The sequence below is a fragment of the Siphateles boraxobius genome, unplaced genomic scaffold (assembly GCF_051911475.1).
Source record: "Siphateles boraxobius isolate OS27281-9 unplaced genomic scaffold, OSU_SipBor_1 24, whole genome shotgun sequence".
Classification (NCBI taxonomy): domain Eukaryota; kingdom Metazoa; phylum Chordata; class Actinopteri; order Cypriniformes; family Leuciscidae; genus Siphateles; species Siphateles boraxobius.
The window spans coordinates 6,630,531-6,651,071 of record NW_027508855.1 but is presented as its reverse complement, the minus strand read 5'-3'; the positions used below and the strand labels follow the sequence as shown (position 1 = coordinate 6,651,071).

At 37.6% G+C, this 20,541-nt stretch overlaps 1 protein-coding gene across 4 annotated transcripts in view; it reads right to left on the bottom strand.

Moving 5' to 3' along the window:
* Window positions 1-20,541, bottom strand: part of slc33a2 (solute carrier family 33 member 2) — a 45,725-nt gene that overhangs the window by 14,973 nt on the left and 10,211 nt on the right. For all 4 annotated transcript variants that reach the window (XR_013206839.1, XR_013206838.1, XM_077241043.1 and 1 more), the window contains exon 3: window positions 7,653-7,800. Coding sequence is in view for 2 of the 4 variants with exons in the window: in XM_077241043.1 (XP_077097158.1) it covers window positions 7,653-7,800 (148 nt within the window). In the remaining 2 variants the exon portion in view is untranslated. The remainder of the gene's footprint in view (window positions 1-7,652; window positions 7,801-20,541) is intronic.

Sequence of the window (20,541 nt, the reverse complement as noted above, 5' to 3'; positions counted from 1 at the left end):
CAAATTAGCTTTTAGTGGCCCTGAACAGACAACGACAGAAACCCAATCTGTGGGAAGGCAAGGCCTGAATGCACGACTGTGTCGAATGAACAAGCCCCCTGCGTTTGAAACTTTACATTCCTCCTCATTCACTAACACTGCCTTTAGCATGGAGACGAAGAGAGAGAAAGGGAGGGAGAAAGGTAAAGCAGGAAAAATACGAAGGGGCCGAGAATAACGGAGAGGTTAGAGAGAAAGGGAGAGATGGAAAGGTAAGAAAATTTGAGAGTACAGTAGATATTTAATGCATATTTTGGGACTGCACATCTGTCCCACTCACCCCAGTCCTCATGTATAAACATTGGACAAAATGGGCATTGAAATATGCACACTCAATTTTCCACACACATATCGAGACTCATAAAAAATTTATTTGGCGTAAATATGCATGCACTGTCCGCACACTCCAGACCACACTTGTTAACCGGTGTGAGTGAAATAATGAAATAAACAAAATGATTTTAAACTGTTTTTCTTTGATATACACATTTATGTTAAATATTACACTCTCATTAATGGAGTTAAGCATTACATTAAATCATTATCCACAAGTTAAAACATTTAATATTGAGATGTGAATATTTGTAATGGATGTGCTGCTTTTTAATTTTCCAGTGCAATGCTACATTTTTGCTTGACATATGATAATTCTGCTTTCAATTGTATAACAGAATAAAATATTTTTTATTCTCACGCATTCTTCCAAGCATCATGAAAATGCATATTTAAAGGAATTGGTAAGATTTACACTTTTTATTTTTATTTTTTTAAATGTTCTGTGTGAAGCACTGATGTCAGAAAATTGTTACACTGAAAAATAAGTATCTTTTTTAGTCTAAACATTCTAAAATATATGTTTATTTTATGCACAAAACTGCATACATTTGTTTTGTTTAAAACAACAAAATTAAAAATAGTCTATTTTGCCAAAAGGAATGAATGAGAATAATTATTTTCTGAAAAGGATTTTATACCTACAATTTTTTGGACATTTTTGTTTTACAGATTTTTTATTTTATTTTAAACAAGACAAGGATACTAAATGAGTCTTAGCAATGTAATGTGACTGCACAAACAGCATTTACAGTCTCAAATATCTCAATCTCATATTGTCCAAGTATCTTTGAAAGCAGTAGTAGGCAATTACATGGATGGAAATATGCAATGGAAATGATATGCAGGTGAGGATATGAATAGTAGAGTTAAACTCCTTATATGGTTATTTTTGGGGAGGAGGCAGGGTGGAGATGCATGTACATCTTCTGCTGATTAGGATTTCTAAAGGGAATTTTGCACAGGTTCTGGGCTGGTGTTTATTTTTTTTTTACAGTCTACGGTGTCCATATGGTTTTACAAATCTGAAAACGTTTGTTGCGCACGCAGACTTCTTAGGATGAAATCCTAAAGTTTTACAGTATCCATCTACATTTATTAGAGACCACAGCATCTCTAAGCCCCTGAAATTAATATTCCCCATAATCACTCTAGCAATAATATTATACTTAAATGCACATTTAATTTCATATCCATACAACATATTGGCCTGTTAACCAGTACATGATTATGATTGTTTTGATATTTGCTTGAAGGAAATTTAGAGACTGGACTTACTGAAATGTTATTTAAATACTAGGCTAGTGACTATTTGTACAATAAATATTCACTACCGTTCAAACGTTTAGGGTCAGTAAGATTTTTTAAAGGAATAAATACTTTTATTTGAGAAGGACGCATTAAAGGTAGGGTAGGTAATTTTGTAGAGGCTAGCAATAACAAGCTAGCTTTGAAAGCGTAAGATCCCACCCTCCCTTCAGAGCGTCTCCAAAGCCACGTCTCCTCCAAAACACATGAACACACACAGCAGAGTCTGCAAAGCATCACAAGAGATGATGTTAAATTACCTGTTTCAAAGCACATAGCTTTACAATAATAATGAATGTAAACAACTTACAGAGCTCTGATTTGTAGCTCCTGACTGCTGTAGATTAATTTCACCGTTGATAGTGTTGACATAGAAAAGCATAAATCCGAGTCTTAGGACATGAACAGCTCTGAGTAGAAAGTCACGGGTTGCCGTCTTGTAATTATGGTTACGACATGGGAGTGATTGAGCATAAGCTTGTTGTTTTGGTTCAGGAGGAACCTTAACCCTCTGGGGTCCAGAAACGCAGCAGTGCGTTTTGCTGTTTTTTTTCCACATAGCAGCAACATAGACTTAAAATACTCCATCATTTTCAGTCATATAAATAAAATCAATACATGATTATAAACTATAGAGGGTCTTCTTTTTATGTGTACACTCACAATAGCATCAAAATCGTGTGCTTTTGTAAAATAAAGAAAATAAACAGGGTGTGTTTTCTGCCTCTCTGTCTCTGTTAACTTTTTTTCTGGAGCACGTCTCTAAACTTAAACAAAGCTCAGCGAATACTATTCACACAAGCATGAGCAATATATCTTTATAATCATTTAAGTTTTTACTTTTAAAATATCTAATTCAAAACTAAAATAAATATTCTCAGTTTATTTAATCTATAAAAAAAGAGAGAGGTGTCAGCCGATCTCATTATCGTTCTCTCAGCTCATTATTCCGCTAATGTGACACGCCCACGGAGAGCGCGTGGTATTCAAACGCAAATGATCTGAAGCAACACATGCAAAGTGTGAACACCCCTCATAAACGCGATAACACAACAAATGTAATCATCAGATTAATGTACTATTTCTTCTTGCGAGACTGTGTGAGGAATAATCCTGGGACATTTACCTCAGAACATGTGCTGGTTTATTTTCATTTCGAGGAGAAACGGATCTAGCCGAGAAGTACGTTTTTTTTATTTTTATTATTGTTCTAATCGCGATATCATAGTGTAACCACAAAAAGACTGTTTAATATGAATCACGTCTGTGTGTGAATGAATGAACTGAACAGTTTTTACCAAACTGTATTGCTATACTGAGATGAATGAAAATCGACTGAAATATGTTGAAATAACGTTAAAATGTCTTTGTATAAGCAACGTATTAAACTGCAAATTAATATGTATATGCCCTAATATAGGCTCATAAAAACAACAAACGATATGCCTATGTTCAAGACGAAATATGAAAGACAACATTTCGTTGACTGGTTTTGGAAAGATTATTAACTGTTTACTGTAAACTAGACTACTGCCACATTGAATAAGCTTTTGTTCACCAATTTCTGCTCAAATGTTAAATATATTAGGCTATGTTTGTTTTGTCAAAAATAAAGTCATCAACTCGGATGCTATTATAGTGTTTGTTCCAATGTAGCTTTATTCAAACTAATGAATCCTTAACTTTGAAATATGTATGATAAAATGTATACTTTAGTTTTTACAAAGAAATGTGAAATATCCATCTGAGAAGTTTTTTGGTAACACTTTACGGTAAGGGTACATGATTTATCATGAATTCATATATAAATTCATGCATGAATTATGCATTCATTCATGCATTAATATCTCATGAATCATCAGGAACTAATACAAGATCAACGTTATTCATTAATGACTTCATGGATGAACAACACCTTAATTAAAACATTAACTAAGATGAGCACATCATTATGAATTATGATTTATTTCGCATGATCATTATGTTTTCTTTGTTCACAGTTATGCCACCATTAATAGCACATTGTTCATCAATGTTTCAAAGGACTAGTCACCACTTTAGTTGAGGGGCCACACACAAGATGAAGTCATTGATAGATAATGCTTAGTTAAAGATGACTGTATTATTTTGAATGTCAACAGAATTTGTGTGTTATGAGTTGTGATTGGTCTATTTTGGGGTCTGTCCAATACAGTAGTGATCATTAACTAAGCATTATCTACCAATGACTTCATCATGTGTGTGGCCCCTCAACTAAAGTGGTGACTAGGTAACTGACCTAGACAAAGAACAAAGAAAACATAATGATCATGCGTAATAAATCATAATTCATGATGATGTGCTCATCTTAGTTAATGTTTTAATTAAGGTGTTGTTCATCCATGAAATCATGAATGAAAAACGTTGAACTTGTGTTAGTTCCTGATGAATCATGAGATATTAATGCATGAATGAATGCAGAATTCAAGCATGAATTTATACATGAATTCATGATAATTCATGTACCCTTACCGTAAAGTGTTACCAGTTTTTTTTTAATTATTGTTCTAATCGCGATATCATAGTGTATGTAAACCGCAAAAAGAGTGTTTAAATATGAATTGCGTGTGTGAATGAATGAACTGAACAGTTTTTACCAAACCCTATTGCTATATGAGATGTGTGAAAATCGACTGAAATATGTTGAAATAAGGTTAAAATGTCTTTGTATAAGCAACGCATTAAACTGCAAATTAATATGTATATGCCCTAATATAGGCTAATAAAAACAACAAACGATATGCCTATGTTACATACGAAATATGAAAGACAACATTTCGTTGACTAGTTTTGGAAAGATTATTAACTGTTTACTGTAAACTAGACTACTGCCACATTGAATAAGCTTTTGTTCACCAATTTCTGATCAAATGTTAAATATATTAGGCTATGTTTGTTTTGTCAAAAATAAAGTCATCAACTAGGATGCTATCATAGTGTTTGTTCCAATGTAGGCTTTATTCAAACTAATGAATCCTTAACTTTGAAATATGTATGATAAAATGTATACTTTAGTTTTTACAAAGAAATAATACACTTGAAATATTGTTATTTTAATTGTTGCTGTAATTGTAACCTTTTTAATAAAATAGCAAATAATATATTTACAAGGTAGATGTAAACAAAATCTTAAAAGGTCAATATAAGCCTTCTCTTCAAATTATTTGTATTGTGTTTTATTAGTGACAAATTTGGGGAGAGGATACATATCCAAAACTTTCTGAAAATACAGTATGAGAATTAACTACACAATTACTAGAAATGTTCATTTTGGATATTATACAATTTGCAAGCAAAAATACAAGTGGAAAAATACTATTTTTTTCTAGATGTTTCCAGCTGTGAACCAATTTTGTAGTATATATATATATATTTCTTTTCTTGTGTCCTTGTATTCTTTCTTGAGGCTCAGTGACACACCTGTAAAAAGCTCATTATGCAGGCTCATTAAGCAGGTCTTTTGTCTTCACAGGTGTGAATCAGACCATTATACATGAGTCACGCCCATTTCAATGTATTGTTTTATGTGAATGATTTGGCAGGATGATTTTCAGATCATTTTGAAGCAAAAATCCTAGGCGAGAACATCCATTAGTCAAAAGTCTTGTGGACACATATTTAGTATGTGTTTTGTGGCCATATTTCAGAGACTTTAAGTTTTAGTTTTATCAATAACCATGCATAAACAGTATTCTCTCAAAAATACAAACATGTACATACATCTTGCTCACATATTATGGTAGCCCTGTTTGTGCTATATAGAGTGAATTTACACCTTTGCCAATAACATGTTTATAAATAACTGAAAAAAGCACAAATGTCAGAGCATGTCAGAACACCTCCAGGACCCCAAAAATACCTTGGACCCCTGAGGGTTAAAAGCCAGTTGCTGTTTGTTTGTGACGCTCGGTGACTGTCTGTCTACAACTCTGCATGCCTCATGGAACTGAAGAGGAGGTATGGAAATACATAGGTTTACAGGCAGGCATGACATCGTAGAATTCGGACTAAAGGCAATGATTGGACAAAAATTTTTTTGGTTCTGAGACTTTCACAGAAGATTTAATTTTTTAAACATTTAGACCACTTATATTATTGATTTCTATCAGGATGTGAATAGAGTTTCAACCAGCATAAAAAAGTATTTTTGAAAAACATTGCATACCCTACCTTTAAAATGCTTAAAAGTGACAGTAAAGATGTTTATTGTAACAAAAAACAATATTATGCTGCTCTATTATGTATCTTTCTATTTATTAAAAATCCTGAAAAATGTATCAAAGTTTATACTGTAATTCCAATGTGATTCCTTAAAAATATTAAGCAGCACAATTGCTTTAATTGATAATAAATGTTTCTTGAGAGCAACAAATCAGCATATTAAAATGATTTCTGAAGGGTCATGTGACAATGAAGACTGAAGTAATGGCTGCTGAAAATTTAGCTTTGCCATCACAAGAATAAATTACATTTTATATAAAACAGTTCTCAGATAAATGCAACCTTGGTGAGTGACTTTTCAACAACGTCTTAGTGACCCCGAACTTTTTGTTCTGGATTAAGTGGCCTCTGATCTAGCCAATGTTTGCATCACCTCAGTGACTAACTTTTTAAGATGGTTAGGAAATTGCAGCTCACAGAGACAGTTGACTATGGTTGATGTTACTCTCAGGCTATTTAAGGTACTCTAAGCGATGTCGGATGACATCACTTCTTGTTGACGTTTAAAGTATTGTCAAACAAAACGAAGGCTAGCTAGACCCTCCCTCCTCCTCATCCGCGCACTAACCCCCCAAACCCCACCCCCAAACCCTTCTTATCGGTTATTGGCTGGAACAGTTTGTTATGTTTCGTGGTGCGGGTAAGCTCAGTTTGTTTTTGTTGGCGTTTGTGGAGCCTGTGGTGTCTGCAGAGACCGTGTTTTTTTTTTACAGTGTGTTCAGGGGACAGGCCGCTAGCGGATAGTGAGGAGATGTTTGTTGTATGTGACAAAAAAAGTTTTGGCCTAAAAAACGCGTGACATCGCTTTGAGCACCTTTAATAGACCAACATTACATCATTTTAACTAAAGTACACACCAACAGTCAAGTGCAGAAGATAATGTAGTGCATTCCAGTGGTGTGCAAACCTGCATTAAAATGCATTTTCATGATGCCATAATGTAAAGAAAACCAGCCTAGAGAAAATGGCACATGTCCAGTATGAAGAGTATAATTTCACTTTAAACTCTGATACATGACTGGATGTCTGCCCTCAAGTCTGAACAAAATAAACACAGAACCACTGCACCTGTATTTCTCCAAAATCCTCTTCCTCATGCCTTTCTCTGAGCACACTAACAGGTGTGTGGGCTAATGAGTCAATACCGCTCCAGGAAGATAAGCGACTTCGACTTCTCTTGGAACGGTTTAGACCACCAAAATCTTAAATATTACAAGACATAACTGGTAAAAACCGGTCTCAGGTCAGTAGACAAGGGCAACGTATCAGCAACAAGTATATCTCCATTCACGCAGTCCAACCTTATGCATCCTGGAGGCCTTTCAGCTCACACCTGAGCCTGCTTTACTCTCAGCTCCCACAAAAGGCTGTGTTTACTTCCATTACTATCACTCTTTCTATCTCTCACACACACTCTCTATCTCTTTCTCTCTCCTTCTTTCGCACCTGGGGCTGAGATGGGTGTAGAGATATAGTGAGAAAACACTGAGAAAAAGAAAAGGGTCGCGTTTCTTTCACAGAGAGATGGTGGGCAACAAAAACCGATAAAGCAAGAGGGGGTTTAGAAAAAGATGTAAGGTGAAATCTAAACAACAAAGTCTTCCAACGCCATTCCTGCAACATTAATGGCAAAGCGTGACTTGGCTGAAAGAGTGTTGCAGCTAGAATTGAGTCAGTTTCACCATCGTTTTATAACAAAACACACTCCCTACCTGTACTGAGAGAGCAAGAAGCCTCCGATTGATGAGCCGCAGATGGAAAATGCCATGGCAACCACGCCGTTCCACACCCCCAGCTCTCTGGCAGTCATGTGGTGGTCCAGCAGGAAGAGAGGAAACATGGTGATAGCCCCCTGTTCGCCTGGACACAAAATATAGGATTACATCAGGGCACACACACGCACGATTGTAAATGCTCTTTTCTAGGAAAACTCTGGACTTTAGTTAGAGGGAACAGTTACCGGATTATTGAAAATGTGTTGCATTCTTATCCCATTGCATAAGACTTTTCTCAAAACTGGTGTTAAAAACCTGATATTAACAACATATCAATGTACAAACTTAGTCAAAATAAAACACAGCCATGTCTGAGAATGGAAAAAAAGTGATGATAACCTGAGCAGAGGCCACGTTTTGTTTTGTTTTTTCACACTTTACTCTTCAAAGGATCAGTGCCTGGATTGCCTTCCAGTCATTTCTTCCTGAGAGTTTGTCACTTAAACTCTGACAAAAACAAAAGCTGCCAGAGAAAACGTTGCCGTTGCATTGCGCCGAGTCCTGTCTGGCTGCCTCGCTGCATGATAGTGGGTGCACAGAGGCCTCGGTAACCCGCCGCCGTGTATTATTTAACGCCATTGTCATTATTTATGGAGTCTGCCTTCAGTTTGACAACGAGACAGCCCGCTGACTGACAGCTCTGAGACCGCCGTCAAACAGAAACTGCGCTCACGGGGACCCCGGGATGAAACCGGTGAGAAACAAAAACAGAAAATCAAATCAAAAATCAGACGCTTCTGCCTGAGTTCTGCTACGGTCGCTGACAGTGGCACGTGAGCGCTTTGACATTGCTTTCTTTGTAGAGGATTGATTCTGACAGTAGAACTAAATTTGTAAAGGATGTTGTAAAGTCTGTAATGTGGTGGCAACAATGAACAATGAACTCGTTTTTCACATTCAGCACATCTTTTCAAAGCTTTGGCTAACATTCCCTACAAGTTTGGTTAATGTTTTAAAGAAAACATTTGAATGTAAATGTTCAAAGAATGTTTTAAGGATGTTTTCTCATTTCAAATAATGTTCCTATAAGGTTAAATGTAAACTAAGATATAACGTTTTAACTGTAACATTTTGAGGATGTTTTGAGAATTTTGTTGAGATAACAGATACTACAATGTTCTCAATAAAAGATTGGCACAATGTTCCATAATAACAGAGGAGGAACATTATCATATCAACGTTCGCAAAATGTTTTGAGGATATCATTGAGGCCTGAGATGACGGAGTGTTTTTTATAAAACGTTCTTGTAATGTGACGTGTTAACAAAGTAAGAACATTATAACTGTAACATTTTGAGGATGTATTGAGAATGTTGTTGAGATAACAGATAATACAATGTTCTCAATAAAACATTGGTACAATGTTCCATAATAACAGAGGAGGAAAGCTCAAATGCTTAAAATGCTTGAATTTCTTTAACACACAAGCTCAAACAAGACCAAAACAATGGATTTTTACTGGCAAATTTACCAATGCTTTAACAATATATATGTCAGAACAGAAAACACCATGTTAAAACCTAACCTTACAGGCGAAACTCAAGGAAACAGCTGTTTATACTGTGAATTGAAACACAGATATATCCCCTGTATTTTATTCTATTGTTACTGAGAAACAGTTGATTGAATTATGCAAATATATACATTTATTTTTATTTATTGCAGCAATTCTGTCTCTGTCTTCGTATTCTCATTACAGTAACCGTACATTCTATAAAGCACTCTGAGATGGGTCTTTTTTTATTGAATTTCTGCAGCAAAAGACCTAAACCCAACAAAACAAAAATGTAGAGAGGCTTCAAAAGAAACTGCAGTGCGAAACACAATCTATGATCAATACAATATACTGTCTGTTTTATAAGGGCATACCTGATACATATAAAATAATGCAGTTTCTGTAATTTCATCTGATGTTAGTGTTTTTATGACATTGTGCTGTGATTGACTAAATCTCCCTGTTGGACGAGAACATATGTTAGTGTTTTGAAAAATTATTTGATTTTGAGACATGTTTGCAGTGTTTTGGTAGACATATTGTATTGTCGCTAGTGTATTATTGTATTTTGAAAATTAGTGTTGGAGTTTAGTTTACAATGAGTGATTTTGAGCATGAAATTAACTGTTTTGCCAATTGTGTGTTGTAGGTGTGTTGGTGCGTTAAGAGTTTAGGAAATTTGTTAAAAGTATTGAAAAAATTGTCATAGCGCTTGTAAAAAACTGTAACAAAGCATGAACATTTAACTAACATTTTGAGAATGTTTTGAGAATGTTGTTGAGATAAAAGATTATACAATGTTCTCAATAAAACATTGGTACAATGTTCCATAATAACAGAAGAGGAACATTATCATATCAACGTTCGCAAAATGTTTTGAGGATATCATTGAGGCCTGAGATGACGGAGTGTTTTTTTTTATAAAACGTTCTTGTAATGTGACGTGTTAACAAAGTCATGAACATTTTAAATGTAACATTTTCAGGATGTTGTTGAGGTAAAAGTTTGTAGAATGATCTTTTATAAAACATTGACACAATCTCCCACCATAATAACAGAGGAGGAACGTTATCAAATTAACGTTCGTAAAATGTTTTGAGGATATCATTGAGGCCAGAGATGATGAATATTTTGTGACGTGTAACAAAGAACATTATAACTTTAACATTTGAGGATGTTTTGGGAATGTTGTTGAGATAACAGATTATACAATGTTCTTAATAAAACATTGGCACAATGTTCCATAATAACAGAGGAGGAACATTATCATATCAACGTTCGCAAAATGTTTTGAGGATATTATTTAGTCCTGAGATGATAAAATGTTTTTAATAAAACATTCCTTTCAATTCACTTTTTAACAAAAGTGGAACATTTTGCAAGAAACATTTTGAGGATTTTTAGGGATGTTGTTATCTTTTATAAATCATTAGCACAATAACAAAGGAGGAACATTATCAAAGCAACATTCATCAAATGTTTTGAGGACATTATTGGCATGAGATGACAAAATCTCATAATATGATGTGTAACAAAAGCTCATAACATTTTAAGGATATTTTAGGGAAGCTGTTCAAGTAATAGATTGTAGAATTATTTTTACCTATAAAATATCGGCATAATGTTCCATAGTAAAAGAGGAACATTATCAAAACAGCATTCGTAAAGTGTTTTGAGGATATTACTCTGAACTGTGTGAACTGTTGTGCGAAATGTGTTTACAAGAGACGAGAAGCTCTGTTGATCGACGTTTAAAACCACCAATCACAGCGTGATTTCCCCATGACATAAGAACATTTGAAATCCACAAACAGCTCAAAGAAAGTAACGTTTTTGTTGAAGAAATCGGCGCAAAATGTCCATTGTCTAAATTGGCTATTTTGACACATTGGCCCAAACAACAGAACTCCTGGTCAACGGAACAGATCTCTTTCACAACTGTAAGTTTTTTTGTGTGTATTTTTCAGTTTACATACAGTAGCTTTCTCTTATCCTTGATATATCAATGTCTTTCAGTGTTAGATTTTACTTTCTTAGAATTGTATGACAGTCGCATTAAATCTGAGTAACGTTAGGCCTATATGTTACTTTTGAATAACAGCTAACGTTAACTGTTAGATTTGTTTTAATCCAGACTCCAAACTGCCTGTTTGAAGATGAATATAAAACCGATGACGCAATAAAGTCTCCATTTACAACAAAGGTAGCCTACTATAATATTGTGTTCTATGCATATGAATGCTCTATTTTTGCTACTTAAAAGTGTTAATCTTAATGTCTTTTGAAAGTAAAAGTTAATAATATTCCAGAAATTCATAAAGAGGTAATGGGAAAATTGGAGTCTTTTGTGTTTAAGGTTTTTTTTTTAGGAAGTAAATACAGGTATGTGAGCTGGCTGGATTAACATCACTTTTATTCATATCTTTCACATCTACTGCAGTCAGATTCACCGTGTTCACTGAATAAAATCATTCACATGGCTGTGCACTTGTAATGACACATCAAGGATGTTAAGAGGCTAAAAGTAGGTTTAAAACTTGCCCCATTTAAGTCAACAGGGTGCAAATTTAAAAAAGAGGATAACACGGTGTATGCAACAGTGCTGCGCGGGTTGATCCAAAATGAGCGGGTGCCTGCGGTCTAGTGCTGGGCGGTAAACCGGTTCAAACCGAAAACCGGTTTATATTTTCGTCACGATATTGATTTCGAATAAACTGCCATACGGGTGTATTTAATTACACAACGTTCTGAACGAACGTTACGCGGCGCGACACTGTTTCAGACGGACCCTTTACAATGTTGCACTTCTAAGCAGCAACGAGTGAGGGTAAACAAACAGCAGTGCTCTGTTACGTTACATGGACGATGGATGCTGAGCGCATTATTGTAGCGTGAAAGTACATTAATATAATGCGCCAGCGCGAATCTCTCTGCTCGTGAGCGGAATATAATGTGCCGTGCTCTCAGATACATGCTGCTCTTGTTAGAGTAGGTCTATTTTCTCTGAGCTCGCTAAGAGAATCCTGCACTTAAAACGTTTTCAGTGCAATCGCAAATCTCTCCTCTCTCCCAGCTAACAATTTTAGGTTATAAGAACGTTTTCATAACGTTTCCATCAAGTTATAAAAACATTAACGTTATTTCAGAATGTTCTAGGGACATTCAAAATGTCCAGTTTTTTAGACGTTGTATTAACGTTATTTCTTGGTTATAAGAACTTTATTAAAAACGTTATAAGAACGTTAAATTCTCCCGTTATATAAACGTTGTATTAACGTTCTTGCTTGGTTATAAGAACATCAATCAAACGTCATTAGAACGTACAATTGTCCTGTTATATAAACGTTGTATTAACGTTATTTCCTGGTTATAAGAACGTTATTAGAACGTTTAGAAATAACAATTTTCGGTTATACTGGGCTCTATTCTATTCTACAATATTCACTAATGACAGTAAAATAGACCATCCTAAGTCAATTTACTGCAGTATTTCCTCTCTCAACCAGTAGAAAATGCTTTGAACACCTGATTATGCATGAAAAAAAAAACGTCATAAACCGGAAAACTGGCATAATTTTGAAAAAAACCGTGATATACATTTTTGGTCAAACCGCCCAGCACTACAGCGGTCACCCGCGGTTACGAGTCATCCAAATATATTTTTAATGATATTCGGGTCGTGGTCGGTCGGGTCGTTTGAAATAAAGATGCCAGTTACACCTTTAAACACGGGACAAAATGCCTGATTTCCCAACACGTTGAACTGAGCAATGCCATTGTACCATTTGAATAGGCTACTTTTAAACGCATATAGCTCAGTAATGTCAGTTTTATGCATTTTCTACACCTACTCTCGTGTAATGGAAATCATGAAGATCTGGACACGTCCAGTGACTGTGGTGAATAGTGCTGCTGGCAGCAAGGGAAAGACCTTGTGACAGCCTGGAGAGACAGCTGACAGGAGGAAAGAGACCCCAATGGGGCTGGTAAGGGTTAGTTACCCTTGTCGGCATTATCCAGCTCTGTGTTTACAGGATGCTGGAGACACCCGCCCAAGGCTTCTGAAAAATTAAAGAGGAAAATAACCCTAGAGTCTGCGAGAGCAGGGGCGGAAGATGACTCAATGGTGGACAACATGATTAACGACTTTGGAATGGAAACGGATATGAGTATGGAGAGTACTTCACAAAAGACTAGTTCAGGTTCTGCAGTTAGCAAAGCCATTGAACTCCAAGCTTGTGTCTGTGGCTGGAGCAAGGCGACAACGGTCAGGGGTTTGAAGATTCATCAAGGGAAAATTAAATGCTTGAGAGAGAAGGGACAAGGGCTTCGCATTGATCAGTACTTCTTACGAAGTCAGTCAAGTCAGTCGAATGAAATCCAGCGACAGGAAGCAAACCACAGTTCGCAGGATATCAGCACCCCTGTCATAGAGGAGAGGAGGGTTTGCACAGTTAGTGATGAACACATTGATTCTTGTGAACCCGGTCAGACTAACCAGCATAAGAGAGAAAAGAACCTCAACGGGCATAGGCCTGGAGTTAGATGGCCAAGAGCTTGTGTGAAAACTGCATGGGACACGTTAAACACAGATCTATGCTTTGCATTGGAAAGATTGACTGGTACAGTTGAAAAGAAGCTGGATAAATTTGGGGACATCATTACGCATATGGAAGTGAGAGGTTTGGTGTGGAAAAAAGGAAGGAAAAAGTACAAACTACTCCTGGATTGTCTAGATGGCAGCAGAAAATTGAAGGGTTAGTTAGAGAAAGGAGACAGCTGAGGAAGCAATGGAAAAGAGCGGAACAAAGTCAGAAGGAGGGACTCAATCTCTTACAAAGGTCCATAAAAGATAAGCTTGCAAAATTACTCAGAGCTGAGCGCCTACGGAAACGCTACAAAAAGGAGCGTGCAAGGGCTAATTTCTATAAAGATCCATTCAAATTCGTAAAGAAGTTATTCACCAGTGAGAAGAATGGCACTTTAAAAGCATCTAGGGTTGAGCTAGAGAGATATTTGGAGGAAACGCATACAGATGCAAAAAGGCATGAGCCTATGTCAATTCCGTCAGACATCCCACCTGTCAATCCACCAGAATACCAAATGGAGGTCTGTGCACCTAAGTGGAAAGAGATAGAGCAGGTTGTGAGAAAGGCAAGGGCTTCATCATTTCCAGGGCCTAATGGAGTTCCGTACAGAGTGTACAAGAGTCCTTCAGGAGTTCTACGAATTCTGTAGAAATTGATAAAAGTGGCTTGGGAAAAGCAGGTTGTACCTAGAGCATGGCGCCGACTTTATACCCAATGAAAAAGATGCTACAAGCATCAGTCAGTTTCGCCCTATTTCACTATTAAACGTCGAAGGCAAGCTTTTCTTCAGCATTATTGCTCAGAGATTGTCAACCTACCTATTAAAGAATGGCTTAATTGACACTTCAGTTCAAAAAGCGGGAATTCCAGGATTCTCAGGATGCTTAGAACACATCAGTGTTATCTGGCAACGAATTCAATCAGCTAAAAAGGAGAGGAAGGAGCTCCACGTGACATTCCTGGATTTAGCTAATGCATATGGTTCAGTGCCACATGAGCTTCTTTGGGCATCATTCGAATTTTTCAGGGTACCGATGTCGATAACAAATTTAGTGAAAGCCTATTTTGGAGATTTGCAATTTAGTTTCTCAACTCCAGAATTCAGCACTACATGGCAATGCTTAGAGGTTGGAATAATGGCAGGATGCACCATTTCTCCGCTGGCTTTTACCATGGCAATGGAAGTAATCATTAGGGCATCAAAATGGGTAGTAGGAGGAGAGCGCTTGGCTTCTGGGATGCGACTACCACCTATCAGAGCATACATGGATGACATGACAACCATGACTACAACGGTAGCCTGCACTAATCGGTTATTGGGGAAGTTAACAGATAATATTGAATGGGCACAAATGCAATTTAAGCCCTCTAAATCAAGGAGCATCTCAATAATTAAAAGCAAGGTAGTAAATAAAACATTCTTCATTAATGGTGAGGCAATACCAACAGTTTCTCAGAAGCCGGTGAAGTCTAGGGAGATGGTACGATGGGGATCTAAAGGACACAGTTCGAGTGGGAGAAGTTAGACGACAAGCAGTGGAAGGGTTGAAGAGCATAAACAGCTGTGCTCTACCAGGCAAACTGAAACTCTGGTGCTTTCAGTTTGGTCTACTGCCAAGGTTTCTGTGGCCACTGACTGTGTACGAGGTTTCTTTGACAACAGTGGATAAGCTGGAAGCGTTAATAAGTTCATACATCAGGAAATGGTTGGGAGTTCCACGCTGCCTCAGCAGAGTGGGATTTTATAGTAAAGGAGTATTGCAGCTGCCAGTCTCTGCTTTAACCGAGGTGTTTAAGTGTGCCACGGTCAGACTGGAAATAACTTTAGTCACTCGACAAATGTGTACGGGAGGCAGCCCCTGTGGTAAAAACTGGTAGAAAGTGGTCAGCAAAGAAATCTGTAGTAGAGGCAAAGGCTGACCTTCAAATTGGGGATATCGTGGGACAGGTACAGCATGGAAGAGGGGGTTTTGGGCTCAGTTTAGCTCCTCCTAAATGCCACAAGGCAGGCCCAGCTCAAAGGAGGAAGCTGGTAGTCAACGAGGTGCGAAAGCAGGAGGAGAGGATGAGATGTATAAAGGCCATTTCCCAGGCCAAGCAGGGAGAGTGGATGAGATGGGAGAGTGTGGAACAACGCAAAATGGGCTGGCAAGACCTTTGATCAATGGAAGAGAGTAGGATCAGTTTCCTTATTAGGTCAACATATGATGTTCTCCATTCACCGCAGAACCTAAACCTCTGGGTAGGAGAGGATCCCTCTTGTCCTTTGTGTTCATCACCTGCCACATTAAGGCACATTTTGACGGGATGTAAGGTGGCTCTTAGCCAGGGTCGGTTTACTTGAAGCCATGACCAAGTATTGCGATGTTTGGCTTTAGCATTGGAAGGCAAGCGTAGTATGACCAATAAGTTGCCGCCTGTTCTAGCAAAACATTACACGCAGAAGACAATATTCCTCCGCCCAGGCGAGCAACCACCAAGAAAAGGTGCTAACACCAATTCTCGCCCAGGACAACTGGAAGCTGCTAGGGACTGGAAGATGCTGGCTGATCTTGATCAATGGCTTATTTTTCCACCTGAGATTGCCACCAATAACCTACGACCAGATATTGTTTTGTGGTCTGGATCAGCACGCATTGTTCAACTGATAGAGTTAACAGTGCCATGGGAGGATGCGGTAGATGAGGCATATGAGAGGAAGAAACTGCGGTATGCTCATCTGGCCACTGAGGCAGAACAGCGAGGATGGAGAGTCCAGGTTTATCCAGTGGAAGTGGGTTGTCGAGGTTCTGTGGCACACTCTACAACCCGATTCCTCAGAGACGTCGGATTCAGTGGCCAAGAGTTGCGTCGCACAGTAAAGAACTTATCTGAAGCAGCAGAAAGGAGCAGCAACTGGCTGTGGTTGAGACGGAAAGATTCTAGCTGGCTGTGTACAGGCCGCCATGCTACGGTTTCGTAGATTTCTTGAAAACTTGAAGAGTCTGTTGGTTTATTTGTATAGGTTGTATAGTATTTACAGTCATTACGTTCCTTTGTATATTGCGTGAATGACGGGTGGTTGGGCAGATATTGTGTTTTGTGGTAGGTGGTATGCCATACGGAACCGTTGCCACTGAAACTGCATATTAACGCCCCAGTGGGGCTCGACAGCCTTAGTCAAACGGGGTTGCCGCGTTTGGTTGGGTTGCGGAGAGATTGTGAGTTTGTGGTTAGGTCTCAGCAGCAAGAGGGAAGTAGAGGTCAGTAAGCTGGGCTAAGTTGAGTGGGGGACGGAGGGGGGTGACTCTGGCACGCCAGAGTCACTGTCGAGCCCTCTTGAGGTGTTGTGGGCTAGTCGACGAAACACTGAGGACGGAAGGTGCCCACTTGAAGACCCTAGAGATGTTCCCTACTCCGCTCAATCCAGAGGGTTGTTATGGGGGGACCGCACTCTGGTTGCAGCCGTTGTGTGTGCTGACGCGCAATACACTGCAGCTATTAACACCAGACAGAAGGAGATTCACGTCACCAGATGGAAAGAAGCGTAAATGGATGGAGAAGCATAGGTTACTGTAAAGCTACGTCTTAGTTGGTGATTATCTTGGCGAAAGCCGAGTACAAATCAGCATGAAGTTTTAACACCTACTCTCGTGTAATGGAAATCATTTCTGAGAGGGGGCGGGATTTTTGTTGGGAAAGTCGGAGGAGAGACGCACACTTCGATTAGACTGGATAAACACATGCAGCATCTTAATTGTTAAGAAAATTAAATGAAATAAATGAATAAATCAAGCCTTTATTACATAACACTAGGCTATATCATACAACAGTTTGCGCTCCTAAGGGCTTTCACACTTTTCTCTCAGTTGACCTGCTGATGAACTCTTCAAGCAGGGTCGAAACATAAACATCGCACAACGCACCGCACCCCTAGTTCCTATGTCTATGGCCCAATGTCAATGTCAATTTTATTTATATAGCACTACTAAACACAACACCAGTTGACCAGTGTGCTTTACATCAATACAAAAGACAAATATAAATACAATACATTTCATCCTTAGCCATATGCTGAATCAAACAAATAGGTTTTTAGCCTAGACTTAAAAACAGACAAGGATGGAGCAAATCTAATACTAAAAGGTAACGCATTCCACAGTCTTGGAGCCGCAGCTGAAAACGTGCGATCACCCCTACTCTTCAACTTTGATTTCGGTATACTTAAAAATCTCTGATTTGACGACCGGAGAGACATAACTGGACGATGCTCTACCAGTAGGTCCATGCTGGAATGCAGCAATGATGCTACGATGAGCAATTACTACTTAAAAAAAAAATGCGGGTCGGGTACAATATTTTCTTTCTTTTTTTGCGGTCCGAGTTGCAGGCGGGTTAGTTGAAAACGTCGGTCGGGTGCGGGTTGTTTATGCATTGGCCCGTGCATCACTGGTAGGCAACACCGATTTTTGTCGTTGTTCTCTGTACTGACAGCACTCCAAATGTACAAAAAAATTAGCTCAATGTTAAAATTGACCGGAGTTCTCCTTTAACCTATTTAAACTAAATATTATTATTATTATTATGATTTCTGAGACAAAAATGTTCAACTCTTAACTCCTAGAGCTTTCGTGCTAAAAGCACCTAACAAAGACCATAAAGAATCTCATCCAAAAGACATCCAAAAATGAGAAATAAGCCCATGATTTACTCACCCTCAAGTCATCCTTGGTGTATATGACATTCTTCTTTCAGACGAATACAATCGGAGTTATATAAAAAAAAATGTCCTGGTTATTTCGAGCTTTATAATGGCAGTGAATGGCCGTTTCTGTTTTAAGTCTATAAAAGCGCATGCATCCATGATAAAAGTAATCCAAACGGCTCTGGCGGGGTTATAAAGGCCTTTTGAAGTGAAGCGATCTTGTGTAAGAAAAATATCCATATTTAAAACTTTATTGACTAAAATAACTAGCTTTAAAATAACTAGCTTAGCATATATTTCTTTCTGCTTTTGAAGTAACTAAAACGTACAGCTTCACTAATAGCAAAGAGACGCTGCACTTACAGGTATGATTAATTCACTCTAGAAATAGTTATATCGCCAATGCATTCAAATGCAGTGCTACTTTATCTGTATCTGATTTACAACAAGCAAAAATCTTAAAGAAATGTAACAATCCATAGACGATATAAGCGCTGTTAAGTCAGGGCAATAGCCTTGTGGGAAGTGCTGTGACATGCTGGAGCTGTGCTCACGGCGACCTGAGTTCCAGTCCTGGTTCGAGGTTCAGGGTTCACAAGCCAACATCAACGTTTTTTCACATAATTTAGCCTCTAGTTGTGTTATTAACATGTGGATTAAGTATATGTTTTAAATTACAGAAACAAAAAAGATACTCACAGTGTTTCCCACAGAATGACAGTGTAACTGTGGCGGCTTGGGGCTGCGCGCGTGTGCATCGATATTGACAACCAGCTATATACAGCATGCTAACCTCAAAAATGCAGCTGTATTCTAACAATAACTTAGCTCTCCTTATTAGCTAGGCTCCTTGCATTCTGGCTAATAACTTTTTTTAAAGTTAAATGTTAAATGTTAATGTTAAAAAAACATTGACAGCGCTGTGTTGGACAGATTTGTGCAGCGGTGTTCCATGAGGGAGATAGAGCGCAAGAGGTAGTGCTGCGCGAATGCGCTACGGCGCTCTGCAATCAAATACGATTTTAAATAGGCTTAGTAAAAAAATAAAAACACAAAAAAAATAAACTATCGAAAATCAATGTGTGGCGGTCAGCGTTTATATTGTGGCTGTCCGCCACAAATAAATGAACGTATGGGAAACCCTGACTCATAAGGTATCATATTTATACTTTCAATAAATTAGTCTTTACATAATTTCTAATTACTAATTAGGCTGGCTAATTTTGAAAGTTTTCAATGTCAATATTGCTTGTGATCTTAATATGTATGTATTTGTATTATTTCTGTTTACACTATTGCATTATCTTCTTTTATAGGCTATGAGGAAAAACTCTACCATGCACACAGAGAATAAAGTTCACTGCTGCTAACTGGGAGAGCAGCTGGACAACTAGAAGAGAGAACAGTAGAACACATATTAATACAGATGACTGTATTATTCTTCTGCAAGAACCAAGACAAGCAAAGACTGATGATGAGGGCTCTGACCAAACACAGCAGTCAAGATGCATGATTGCACATTGGACTTTACTGAGTTCTTCATTTAATGTTGGGCATTTACTGTACGCAGAACTTCTAATAATTTATGTGGATGCCATTTATAAACCTGTTAGATTTTGATGTTTTAGTTTTGAGATTAATAAAATTGTATGTTTTAACAATGTTATAGCTAAGCATTTTTTTTTGTTTAAGAGAACATTTTGGGAAAAAAAATAAAACTTCCCGCTAAAAACTTTATAAGAATGTTAGGGGATATAATGTTCTAAAAATGTTATGATTAAACCATTATAGAAGGTCATCACAAAATATTTTTAGAGTGTTCTTAAAGAATGTTATGCCATCTTTTAAGAGAACATTCTGAGAACAGAAATAAAACTACCCGCTAAAAATGTTATAAGAACATTAGGGAATAATGTTCTAACAATGTTAGCATTAAACATTTTTAGAATGTTTTTAGAGAATGTTATCCTAGCTTTTAGAAGAACATTCTGGGAACCAAAAGAAAACTACCCGCTGAAAACATTATTAGAACACTGCATGATAATGTTCTCAGAACAT